Source organism: Diuraphis noxia, unplaced genomic scaffold (assembly GCF_037042655.1).
Source record: "Diuraphis noxia isolate RWA-SAM2 unplaced genomic scaffold, SU_Dnox_SAM2 contig0001, whole genome shotgun sequence".
NCBI classification, from domain to species: Eukaryota; Metazoa; Arthropoda; class Insecta; order Hemiptera; family Aphididae; genus Diuraphis; species Diuraphis noxia.
The window spans coordinates 84,640,265-84,654,096 of NW_028301711.1; the positions used below are offsets into that span (position 1 = coordinate 84,640,265).

A 13,832-nucleotide genomic window follows, 5' to 3' on the forward strand; every position below is an offset into this window, starting at 1 on the left:
TCATTCTTCATCGATAATATCATTGGATACGCCATTTCTCCCTGTTTCACATTGAGCAGTGAAGTACAGTAAATCATAATACCATAAAGAAGGCTCATAAACATTTTCTGTACTTGATCCAGTACGCATGGAACTTTCTACCTAAAAAATGTTTTAAATATATTTTTAGGATGTCTAATAATAATTTTTGCAAAGGTAATATACATTTAACAAGTTTATCAATTTCTATAAGTTTGGCCACGCATAAAAAAAAATTAATAATTAAATTTAGTAATTTCCTTATATGCAATACATAAAAAATAGCTTAAAATATGTGTATTGTAATGAGCTAAAATATAAAACAATATCAAATAAAGAAGAAATTATTTATCAATTCAGTAATTCTGAAGGATAAATTTATTAAAATAATTATTTTAATTTAAATTAAAACCAAGTTTAGTGCCTATATCAAAAGATTATTATAATATATATTTGTATTTTAAATTAAAACTAATTGTTGCATATATTTTAAACAGTAATTGAATACTTATATTAATATAAATATATAATAAATATTCGTACTAAATAAAATAAATACTTACTTTTTTTAATTCTCTCCTAAATGTTGTACGCATATTATTAATCTTTTTTTTTAGAAGTTCTGTTGTAGCTTCAGGATATATTTCTTTAAGTTTTTTCAATAGTATTTCGTAGCTTGAATTTCGTTTAATTTTATTAGAGTAATCTTTACATTTCACATTCCAGAGGCATGAATGATTTCGATATAATTCAATGAAATCTTCCCAAAAATCTTTATTAACATCCATTACAATGTTTTTATATGAATAACTTAACAATAAATAAAAACAATGACAACTGATGACAAGTACAATATTATTAAAGTTAATACAAAAAACAATATTTTGAAATATCAAATAACAACGAATTCAGTTTTAAAATCTTATCAGTTATAGTTCACACGTGCTTGGTGATAAAAAAGAACATAATATGATAGTTAAATCGATCAAACTTTTATACGCAGGTCCACACATGTTACGATTTGTCGCATTTCAGACTTGTCGTACGATAGATTTTATGCAAGTTCAAACTTCATCTCGTCGTACTACACGTTGTACAACAATACCATACACGTTACGATAATCGTTTGTGAAATCGTACCAAACAAAGTTGTACAATCTGTCGTGCGATTAATTGTATCGTGTATGGGCCGCTTTAGTGTACCCTTAGTACCCTCGTTGTTCCTTACCAAACACTTGAATCCACACTTATTGACACAAATAAGTATGTATTTTATTGTTAAATAAATTTCCATTCCTTGTATAATATTATACTATTTCAATATTATAATATTTAATAATATATATATATATTTTAAATTTAACTCCATAGTTTAATAAGATGCATATTGTTGCATATATTTACATTTTTATATAAACAATTTATTAGGAATAAGTAAACAATAGATTATTTATAATTATATATAATTAATTATACTGTACCGAATTAAAAAAAAGTTAGAAAAGTTTCATAACTTCTTCTGTGATAAAATTAAAGCTTAACTTATTATTATTATTAATAGAAATTAATACTATCTAAAGTCCATAAGACTCTTATGAATGTTTTATATTATAAATAAAAGATAAAATTACAGTTAATTAATTAATTTTTTATTTTTATTATTATATTGGATATATTTATCAAATGATAATAATTTGCAATTTTTATAGTTAAAATTCAAATGATTCTGACTTATTTCTGAAGTTGGCACCTGCAATAAATATTATGATTCGCTGCTCCACGCAAATTGAATAAAAATTTTGAAATGTGTTAACTTTTTTTTTATACAATCTATGATTAAAGCATAATGTTAAAAATAAACAATTAAAACAATTAAAATTCTAAAAAAAAATGTTGGTTCCAAATTCAAATATATTACAATTTAATTTTTATGCATAAAATAATTATATAATTAATTAATATGATGCTAATTTGTTATTATTTATGTAATTTAAATTATTATAATATTACCACAGATTATATAATTTTATATAATCGGTGGTATGACTAATAATCCATTAAACAAATAAAGAATTATATTATTAATATATTATAACAATATAGTTAGACATTATACAGGCACACATTTAACAATAATAAAATTATTATAAATCTAGCTATAGGTATCATTTATCCATACATAAACCCACTGAAAAATGTCAAGTGTATTTTGGAATCTGAGCGGAGCGATGAATGTATTTTATTCTTAATTTGAAAATAGTTAAAATTGTTTGACACTGATGCATGTAATATCATGATGTTATTGTAATAGTATAAGTATTATTAAGTATTATTTTTTATTATAAAAGGAAAATTTAAAAAAAATTAAGAAAATTTTTATTACAAAAATAATTACTATCATATGTTTTTACAGGAGTACAACTTTAGAAAATTGAATTATATTATCAAATATAAATTACTAGATAGGTCACTTAATAAAACGAAAAAATAAGTTTTAATAAGTTCTTGGTAGAATTAAAAATAATACTTTTTAATATACTTACAGTCAAAGATAATATTTATATTTGTATATTAAAATTAAATTAAACAATATATTTAGCTTATGTTACCAGAGCTATAAAGATTTTTATTGTTATGTGGTGTTATTGTGTTAATGAGATTCTAACATATATTGATAATATATCAATATATTTAATGCATTAATATAATAGGTACCTAAATAGTAAAGTATTATATATCAACCTAACGTTTTTAGATTAGGTTTATAATATACAATTTGAAAAAAAATAGGTAGTAAAAAATATTAGCATATTGGAATGTATAGTTTTATTGGTGAACTATTATTGCTATTATTATAGTCTATAGATATTTTAATTAAACATTATTTTAAATCAATGATAGTTTATAGTTTAGAAACTAAAATTCTACAAATTTACATTATACATTCTAAGTGTTTATAAACACTGCTTATATCATAATTATTGTATACTAATCAGTAATCATGTATATTATTATTGTAGATCAGAAAATAAAACATATACATATAAGTGTTAAATTATAATTATCTACACGTTTAATTGTACAACTGACTTTTAGAAAAATAATAATTTGAACATAAAATAAAAAAACCAAGTAAGTATTGCTTGTGATGTGATGTGAAGTGAAGTTGTGACACTATATAATATGTAGTGTACCTATCTAATTGTTTTGTTCTGACTGATATTCAAATTTTTGTATTTTATATTACGGTAAGTGTATAAGGTAATAATAATTAATAACTGATATTCATAAACTATTTGAGTTAGAGCATTAACTCTTATTTTTTATAAATTATAATATTCTTTAACTATACATCGCTGTATAGCTAGTTATTTATTTTATTATTTTAATTATTATAATGTATGTTAAATTAACATTAATGCTATGCGAAATTAGGTATATTTTCATTGTTTATTACTTAATTAGTCATTGCTTAATATTTAGTTATTACTTTATTAGTAATAAGCGAACAAGTTATTACTTATAAGTTATAAGTTACTATAATAAATAATAATGCGTCTTGTAATAAATAATTACATACTATCATAATTAAATTAACAATTATCGGTTTTTAGTGATATATATATATATATTGATTTCGCGTCAGAACATATTATCCATATTATTTATTTTGTTCAACAAATACAAAAATATCATACGAATGGTAAAATTAGTGAAATACTTAATATCCCAGGTTTAGATGTTGTTAAACAATTTAGTATTGATTACATGCTCTCAGTGTGCCTTGGTGCCATGAAAAAGCTATTAATGTTGTGGAAGGGTGATCAAATTTCTCGTGTGGAAAATTTAATACTTGTGTTTTAAAACAAATTTCTGAAAGACTTTTAACCTTAAAAAAACAAATACCTTGTGATTTTGTTCGTAAACCTAGGTTATAAGATGAATCACCTAGATGGAAGGCTACATTTTCTCTATTTTAATATCGCAATGTCTATTTATTTGAGCCCAAATTATAATCATTATTTAGTTCAGTATGCAAAATTATTTATGCATGATTTTGTGAAAAAAAATTGGTATTATATATGGTGAACAATTTATATCTCACAACATACATGCATTAATACATTTACATGAAGACTATGAGAATTATGGTTCCCAGGATAATGTAAGTTGTTTCAGATTTGAGAATTACATGAGCACGTTAAAAAAAATGGTTCGTATAAACGACAAACCTCTCCAGCAAGTAGCAAAAGATGTGAGGAACGTAGTAATGCATCATTATTTTTACAGAAAATTTGTCAAAACCAAATAATATTTTTATAAAATATGAAAATATACATTTAGATGGACCACTAATAGATGGACGTCATCACCACAATACAAACTTTTAATTTTAGAACAAATGAAAATAATAATAAATTCTGATGCAGATTCTTATGTTGGTTTAAAAATAAGCGGTGTTTTAAATATCATTAAAGTAGTCAATGTTTGTTGTAGTAAAATTCTAAAAACACAAGTAGTGCTTGGTAGAAAATTCCAAAATTTGGAAAAATTTTTTGATATACCTATAAAAAGTAAACAAATAAAGGGATTAATTAAGTAAGTGATTTTTCAAAACAAATTTATGTTTGGAAAATTGAAAATATAATGATGAAATACTAAATTTTATCAACTGAAGATTTAAACTTCAAAGTAGCTTATCCTATTATTCATTTTAACAATTAAAATCCTATTGAAGCAGTAGGTTTTAATACATGTATATAATTATTTATGTTCTATTAAATTTGTATTTGTTTATTTCCTATATATTAACAGTAGGCTTAAGTTTTATTATATACCTATGGGTAGATAATAATATATTCTTTTTATTTATTTTTTTTTTTATAGTGTTAACGCTCAATTATGATCATTTGTAATTCTTATTATATTTAACTTATGTTTATTTTTAGGTACCAGCTGCATAATATGTATATTTTCTGTATCTATTTTAATTGATATATATTAATATTATGACTATGCAGTGGACTGTAGTGCATTTTTTTAATGACAATTCTGTTGAACCAGTTCCTTCATACTGGCTCAACAAGGAGGGAACTTCCTGTGTCTTGCCAAATAATAGCAGTAATGCTAATAAGCTACGAATGAATCGATCAAAACCCAATATATTTGATTATACTTCATACAGTTACAGAATACTATCAAAAAATATTGGTAAATTATGATTCATACAAAAACTATCGTAGTATAATAATAAACATCAATATTATTAAAGTGACAGATATTTTTTGTAATATGATATATTTTTATAATTTTTAGTATCATTTGATCAAGCTCACGAAATTGCAGAAAAATGATTTTATACAACTGATGTTTTTGATATAGATAATGAAACAAAACAAAACGTTACCTATTTGTTGATATGTACCTAATAACTAATTAATTAACTACATTTTTTTGTATATTTTAGTTTGTACATACAATTATAAAATGATTCTGTTCCCTATTAATACATAGGCTCAAAAAATAATTCTAAATCTTTCCAAGATGAAAAAACAACTAATTCTTCAACATTATACAATTCACAGCCATCATGCAGTCGCTCTCCGCCAATACACAATGCAGCAGGTAAAAAAATAATTAGACTTAAATGATTGTGTAAATTGTAATTATTTTATTTAGTCATTTATTTGTGTAATATATAGGTTTAAAACATATTAATGATACTATTCATCCTCATAGTAAACATCATGAACAAAATTCAAATCGTACTTCTCCATTTCATAATTTACAGCCATTGCCTGTAAGTTCTCTATCAATACATACTTCAGGTAAGAGTTATTTACAATAATAGTACTTACTACTAGATAATTTAATAACTCTACTGAATAAGTTTTTGGTACATCTATTATAATAGAAATTTCAATGTTCTTGATACATTCTTAATTTTTTTTTAAAGGTTTTTAAAAAACAGTCTTGAACTATTTGGCTTATTTAAATATGGAGGTAACAAGAATTTGGAAGTGCACAAGATAAATGGAATTATAATGAATTTGATTACTTCATATCAAATTTGCCGATTCTAGATAACGAAGGTCTTAATAATTTAGAAGACAAAATACAAAGTGATATTAATTTTAAAAGACAAGTTGTATGTTATTTTTCTTAATTTAAACTCCACTATGTTATCCATTATAAATATTTTTCATTTTAGGTATGCAAACTGGCTAGAATTGGCGGAAAATCATTAAAAAATATGATTTATAAGATAATGAAAAAAGTTTTTGTTGACAAATCATTAATGTAGTATACCTATTATGGTTTAAGGAATAAAAACAATTTTTCATTGTTGTCAATTAACAAATCAATCTTTGGTAAGATTATAATTTATATTTGCTACTTATTATTGTGATATTCAAACCTAAAATGATAAGTAATTTTTTTCAAAAATGTAACTATTTAAACAAAAAGATTAAAAATTAACTGTAAATTGTAATAAACTTCTTTTTAAAGCTTTCATATATCTGTTGCAAAATGTACCTTTTCCTAGTAATAGTTGTTTTTGGAAAGAACAGATATTAATTCCCTGTTATGAAACTAAACTACCTACATAATATTTTTCCAAAACTTAATTATGGGTATTAGTTTTATATAATATACTTCACTTGCCATCTATTATGAAGAATTAACCATTTTTGATGTAATATTTTAATAATACCTATTATATTATATATAGGTGTATAATGTACATTATATGCATCAAATTAATTAATAGTAGTAATTTAAATTATTATAGTTATGAAAATTATATAGATTTTTGTCATTTTTATATTAGTAGTGCTTATAGAAAAACTTGATCAAAAATGGTAAAAAGCAATTTTGAAAAAAACTTTTTAAATATAATATATAAACATAATATTATTGTCAATAAGTATAATAAACCTAACATTAAATGTTTGGATATTATAGAAGCTGTGAAAAAGTCCAAGTATAGTAATGCTAATGACGATGAAATTATAACTTCTATTTCTAAATGGCTAACAAGTGCTAGAGGAAGAATTATTAATAGTGGAAGTCAAAGAAGTTAATTAAATAATATAAATTGAGTTTCATTACTTTTCTTTTTGTATATTTCTATTCGTATTTAATAAAGTCAAGTTTTCAAAGATTAATTTTTTTTATTATTATTATTTATACAATATAAAATAATAATAATATAATTAGTATTATTATTATTAAATATGCAATAAACACAGCTTTTAAAATGATAAATGTTACAATAAGTTTCATTAAGTTTTTTTTATATTTCGATATATTTATATTCTTAAAAATTCATATTTTGGTTCGATTTTTTTAATTTAAATTTGTTATTAATTTTTATAATAATATTATTATTATTGTTATTATTATATGTAATAAATTGCTTTTAAAGCGTTACAACTAGTTTGATTAAGTTGTTTTTATTAGTACTATTTTGATATTTTTATACATATTCTTAAAAACTCATATTTTAGTTGGATTATTAAAGGTTTAATTGTTATTAATTTATTAAAAAAGGAAAAAATGGATTATTTGTAATATTATATTATTATATACACTGCAGTTTGAAAAAATAAATTTATATTAATATATATTCACTAAAACCATTTTTCATTATTTCACAAATATTCAAATTTCAAACAGTCTAATAATTATATATAAGCAATATCTATTGTATATAAACAAAAATATATCTAATAAAAATCCTTGTTTTCATATATTATACTAGATATATATATTATAGATGTTGCAATTTTAATAACCAATCAATATTTTTTGGATATTTATCAGATATTTAAACTTATTTAGAAGCTGTACTATAGATATTGGCAATCTGATGTTTGAATTCAGATATCTAAGGGATTACCATTTACCGTTCATAAGACATATAATGTATATCTCTTGCATATTAATAAATTTTCTATGGTTTTATTTTAGATGTTATACGGATAAACATATTTTATAATAGATATACAAGAAATATACATTGAATATGTTTCTGCTCAATGGGTTTCTACTAAACCTTTTATTAGTATTGATTTTTGTTAAAATATCTATATGATTAAAAATATAAATATAACATATCTCCAAGAATATATAATTTTATTTGAATAAAATACTTTTTGTTAATTAGTGAATGTATGTGACATTTTTTGTATACAGTATAATAGAATCCGATTATAACAATCTTAAAGGAACATAGAGAATCAGGACATTTAATCCGGATGCATGTGAGATAAAACAAACCAAGTACATGGCTCTGGAAAATGTATATCCTGAATATCCCAATATGTATATCCCAAAAATGGCCTATCCACCCATGATTTAAATCATAAGTATATTTAAGGCATGATTATGAGTATCTGAACATATTATATTACTTATAACCTAGCCAACTCCGCCGCCGAAGCACTGTCGTGTAGATGTACATGACGTGTTCTTGTGCGCATGTGCGTTCTTTCGTTCACTATTTTATGGCTGGCGGGTTGGTGGGTAGGTGGTTTTTGTGGGCTGGCAGGCCGATGGATGGGCGGCATAGACCTAATAACTATGGACCGCGCATAGAGAGAGAAATCATATGTGGATATTAAGCAAAAGAGACAGAGCTAGCCGTTGGAAATCATGGAAAAAAATCTTTTTATTCCATGATAAATTTTGTTATCAATGTTATCATATCTTTATTATCTATAACTGACAACCGGCGTTTTAAAAATTTAAATCTTTAAACTTTGAAGCTTGAACTGACTTTTGAATATTTCTTAAAGGTTCACCTCTAACTTTGAATTGTACATTTTAACAGTTATTTTAAGCACTGTTTTATACAAAAACCATGGTGCAATATTGCAATGTAAAAGGCTGTAATACAATATCAGGACAAGGAATTAAGATGCACAAGTATTTTTAATTTTTTTTATTAAATATTTAAATGTAAAAACATTAAATATCAATAAAATGAATAATAAATAATAAATATTAGTATTTTATAAAAAATTATACATTTTTTAATCAAGATTACCAAAAAATGAAGATATTCGATCAAAATGGATTGCAGCAATTAGTCATCATGACTTAAAATTTAAGATACTTAAATCATTTTCTGTTTGTGAGCTTCATTTTAGAAGTGAAGATTACCATATACCTTTTACTAGCATAAGTAATACAGTACAATTAAAAAAAGATGCAGTACCATCTATTTTTAATAAAAATGGTAATAATTAATAAAACTATTAATTTTAATAACAATTCTCAATTTTTCATTGCATTATTATAGATAGTTTGATATTATTGCCTTGTACTGATCCGTCAACATCTACCCTTAATATGGTTGAAGTCATTGATGATAATTTTTCATATAATGAAAATATACAAGGAAATGATCATAAACTTAGTACACCAAGTACTTCTCATGCTCAACCATCAGATCAGTGTATTGCGCATTATGATGTTTCAAAATCACCTAAAAATAATGATTTAATTGACAATGATGATTCATTTATATCTACACCAACTAGTTCAAAAAGGTAAACACATAACCATAATATACTCAGTTTTATACATTAAACAGGCAGGTAGTGAAACAATAAGTACAACTGTATGTGTTACTTTCTCACAGAAAAAGAAAAGTTTTTTGGGGAGATTTTAAAACTGTGGACGATATTGAAACTCCTAATAGTAGGTTAAAGTACTGGCATGCATCACAGAATGTTATTACAGAACAAAAAAAAACAATTACATCATTGCGCCAAATAAATGAAAAATTGTTGAAACAGGTGAAAACTCTAAATAATTTAATTGATCATCTAAAAAATGATAAAAAAATTATTTCTGACAATTGCTTTTCAGTTATTAAGGTTAGTAAAATATTAATTGATAATTAATCTATGTAAAATATTAATTTTGGTGTTGTTTATGTTTCATGTTTCGGAGTAATGGATTGGGATGTTAGGATTTCAATTATTATTCAGCAAATATAGCAAAATGGCAAAAATGTATGTTTACAATTATAACAAATATTGAACATTAGAAGAATGTAGTATACCAGTTGTGAATTATATTTGAATTAATTTTTTATTAAGACTGTGAATTATTAGATTGTTCCATTATTGCCTGTGAATTTTATTAATTATAATATATGATTTATTTTAAATTATATGCAGCTTACTTGTCTTAATTTCATTGTAATAGGAGAGTTTGCCTGTTGCTGAGAGTGAACTTGTTATGAAACAGCTTAATATGACATCCAATAGTAAAATTACACCAGAATTGCGTACATTTGCAGTGACTCTTCACTTTTATTCACCTGCAGCCTATAATTATGTTAGAGATTCATTCAACAAAACTTTGCCTCATCCCAGCACCATACGAAAGTGGTATACTACTGTTGATGGTACTCCTGGTTTTACTGATGAATGTTTGAAGGCGGTTGAAATTAAAGTTAAGGAAATGAAAGAAAAAAATAAAAAATAAATTTGTGGACTAATTATAGATGAAATGTGTATTAGAGAAGATGTTCATTTTAATGGCTCTCGATTGCAAGGGTATATAAATTTTGGTCAAGGATCTGAAGACTCTGACAGTTTACCTATGGCTAAAGAGGCATTAGTGTTTTTAGTAGTAGCTCTAAACTCTAATTGGAAAGTTCCTGTTGGATATTTTTTGACAAATAGTTTAACTGCCCAAGAAAAAGCCAATTTAGTAACAACATGCCTACAAAATTTAAATGATGTTGGAGCCATTATAAAAACCCTGACATTTGATGGAGCAGCATCAAATATATCCATGGCAAAATACTTAGGCGTAGATTTAAGTAGTAATTTAGAACCAACATTTCAACACCCTTCAACGCTAGAAAATGTTCATATTTATTTAGATGCTGCTCATATGCTTAAATTAGTCCGGAACACTTTAGGAGACTGGCGTGTTCTGAAAAATCAAAGCAATGGTTTAATAAATTGGAAATTGTTCATAAATTTAGTTGATCTTCAAGAGAATGGTGGCTTACATTTGGCAACCAAAATAAGACGAAGAAATGTTATGTACCACAAAGAGAAGATGAAGGTGAGCTTGGCCGCACAGACTTTTAGCGCAAGTGTAGCTGATGCACTAACATTCTGTGAAGCAAAAAAGTATCCTGGTTTTGAAAATAGTGGGCCAACAATAGAATTTTGTAAATATGTGAATAATATTTTCGATTTTTTAAATACCAGAAATTTTCTTGGGAAAGTCAAACATAAAAGACCTGTATATATTGAACAAGAAAATGAGATTAATGAATTTATTAATGATGCTATTAAATACATAGAATCTTTAAAAGATTTCAATAACACTCCAGTTATTGATTCAAGAAGAAAAACTGGATTTAGAGGTCTTATAGTTTGTTTAAAAAGCACTAGAAATTTATTTTATGATATAATTCAGACTAAACAACTTGATTTTATTCTTACTTATAAGATGTCACAGGACCACATTGAAATGTTATTCTCAGCAATTAGGTCCAGAGGTGGTTTTAATAACAACCCTTCAGCAGCACAATTTGAAGCGGCATACAAAAAACTGTTGATACACACTAATTTATCTGTTTCAAAGGAAGCAAATTGCACACCACAAGATTCAACTAATATTCTGTATGTATCAAGTGTCCTAAAAAAAAACCAGATAATTTTTTAGATGTTCTGTGTGTAGAGGAAGAAGAAAATATTGGAGTTGAATATGACATACTTGACTATTCCCCAGGGTTAGACTATAAACACAGTGTGATTGAACATATTGCTGGATTTGTATCAAAAAAAATTATGAAGTTTTTTAACTGTATGGAATGCAAAGAAGTAGTAATTAATGAAAATGATAGTAAAACTTATACATTAATAGATATAAAAAATAGAGGAGGTCTAACTAAGCCGTCAGAAGATGTTATAAAATTATGTGAAATAGCAGAAAAAGTATTCATGTCAAGGATTCATAGTACATTGAATTCTCACAAAAATCCAATTGACTTTTTAGTTGTAAAAGTGATGTCGAATATCAATATAAATGAATATTTTAAAAGTTTGTCCGACCATATTTATACTCAGTCTCCAATCAACAATCATTTATTGCAATTAATTAAAATAATATCAAAACATTATTTAACCATTCGACTACATCATTAAAATAATGAGTTAATAAAACCAAAAACTAGAATTCGATCACACTTAACAAAATTAATAACTTTTCAACACCAATAACCAACATTGTATTTTTATATATTATTAGAACTTATAATTTAATTTAGGTACTATGCATTAAAATTATACTTACATGACACGGTGATGTTCCTATTTAGTTTTTGAACAAATTACAATTTCAACTATAATTTGGAATACTTCTTCCCAGTTATATTAAATTAAATCAAAACCATATTATTATATAAACATACTTATAGGTCTATAGCTATTATTTAATATAATTAAATTATATTATATTAATCGATTATTGTTTTAGTATTTAGTATTAGTACCTATTTACAACCTATTGCGTAACTATTTTAACTATATAAAGCTTTAAAAATTAAAATTAAACTACCTATGGTCTATGCACGTTTGTTATAGACATGGAATAAATAAATTCCAATATATTTTCTGCCATGATGTTACCAACGGATATTTCTATCTCTCTCAGTTAATACTCAGTTGACATGCAATAGGCGAGGGGGGTGGAATGCGCGGTCCATAGTTATTAGGTCTATGATGGGCGGTGATGTTTGATTACAGTCCATCCAATAGAATGTACATTCCTCCCATGCTCCGTAGGCACGCTTGCTAGGTGCGTGCCTGTTGCGCCTTGATCGAACAACCGGTGGTGGAAACCACCTCCACAGACGCCGCCACCGTCGTTGTGGCTTAGCGCTTATAAAACGGCACGCACAGGCCACATCAGAACTCATTGCGCGTTTATCATCTGTCTATTTCATTTAATTGTCAAATTACCTTTTACGATTCGAATTACTTCATTTTCTCACCGAACCCACACTACCATGGCGTCCACGACAAGTTTATTAATTTTGCTGTCGATCGCATCTCCCATGATGCTGGCAATCTCCGAAATGCTTCCCGAGATGTTTCCATCAGAACCTGCACAGAGCACTCATATTCGAGGTAAGCATTATAATGTATGAATACATAAACAAGGTACATTTATATTGTTAAAAACTATATTTTTGTTTTTACCATTTTTATTACTGATATTGTTATTTTATTAATTTAATTAATTAATTAAATTATTGTTAGATACTTCAATTATTGTTATAAATGATGTATAAATTAAATTGGTACTTATCCTATATTTCCCAATTTTACTCAACTAATAATAATAACAATATAGTAACAATAATATGATACGCAAAGGGTATTAGCAGTAGGTACCTACATATAGAAATTTTTATTTTCAAGTTTATATTATTTGTGAAATGTTTATTTGCTTTTCTTCATTTTTTATTAACAGTTATAGGTAAGCACATCTATTATTTATAGTCTTATATTTTATTTTTTCTATATGCCTCACATAAATAAATTATGATAAATAAATCCATTACAAAAAGCCATTTTATTTTACTCATTTCGTATAGCTATAAATAATAGCCATTTGTTTGTTGAATATTATTTTACGATTTTCAAAAAAAAAGACAAAAACATAATTATTAAAACAACGAATAACATTTTAAAATATGTGTCGATGGTCGTGTAGAAAGAATCATTCTTTTTTTCCTTGTTTATGTATTATATATAATAATACTGCAACGA

The 13,832-nt window shown here is 24.9% G+C and overlaps 2 protein-coding genes across 2 annotated transcripts; one reads left to right on the forward strand and one right to left on the reverse strand.

Moving 5' to 3' along the window:
- On the reverse strand, positions 1 to 806 carry LOC149062190 (uncharacterized). The gene is made up of 2 exons (XM_089215255.1): positions 582 to 806; positions 1 to 141 (listed from the first exon to the last, which is right to left on the reverse strand). The coding sequence occupies exons 1-2, from the start codon at positions 804 to 806 to the stop codon at positions 1 to 3; spliced, it is 366 nt and encodes a 121-aa protein (XP_089071381.1).
- Positions 807 to 9,232: 8,426 nt separating this feature from the next.
- LOC149062191 (uncharacterized) lies at positions 9,233 to 9,932 on the forward strand. Its single transcript, XM_089218185.1, has 3 exons — positions 9,233 to 9,262; positions 9,325 to 9,575; positions 9,668 to 9,932. Exons 1-3 carry the CDS (start codon positions 9,233 to 9,235, stop codon positions 9,930 to 9,932), a joined length of 546 nt encoding a protein of 181 aa, XP_089074311.1.
- Positions 9,933 to 13,832: the final 3,900 nt, after the last annotated feature.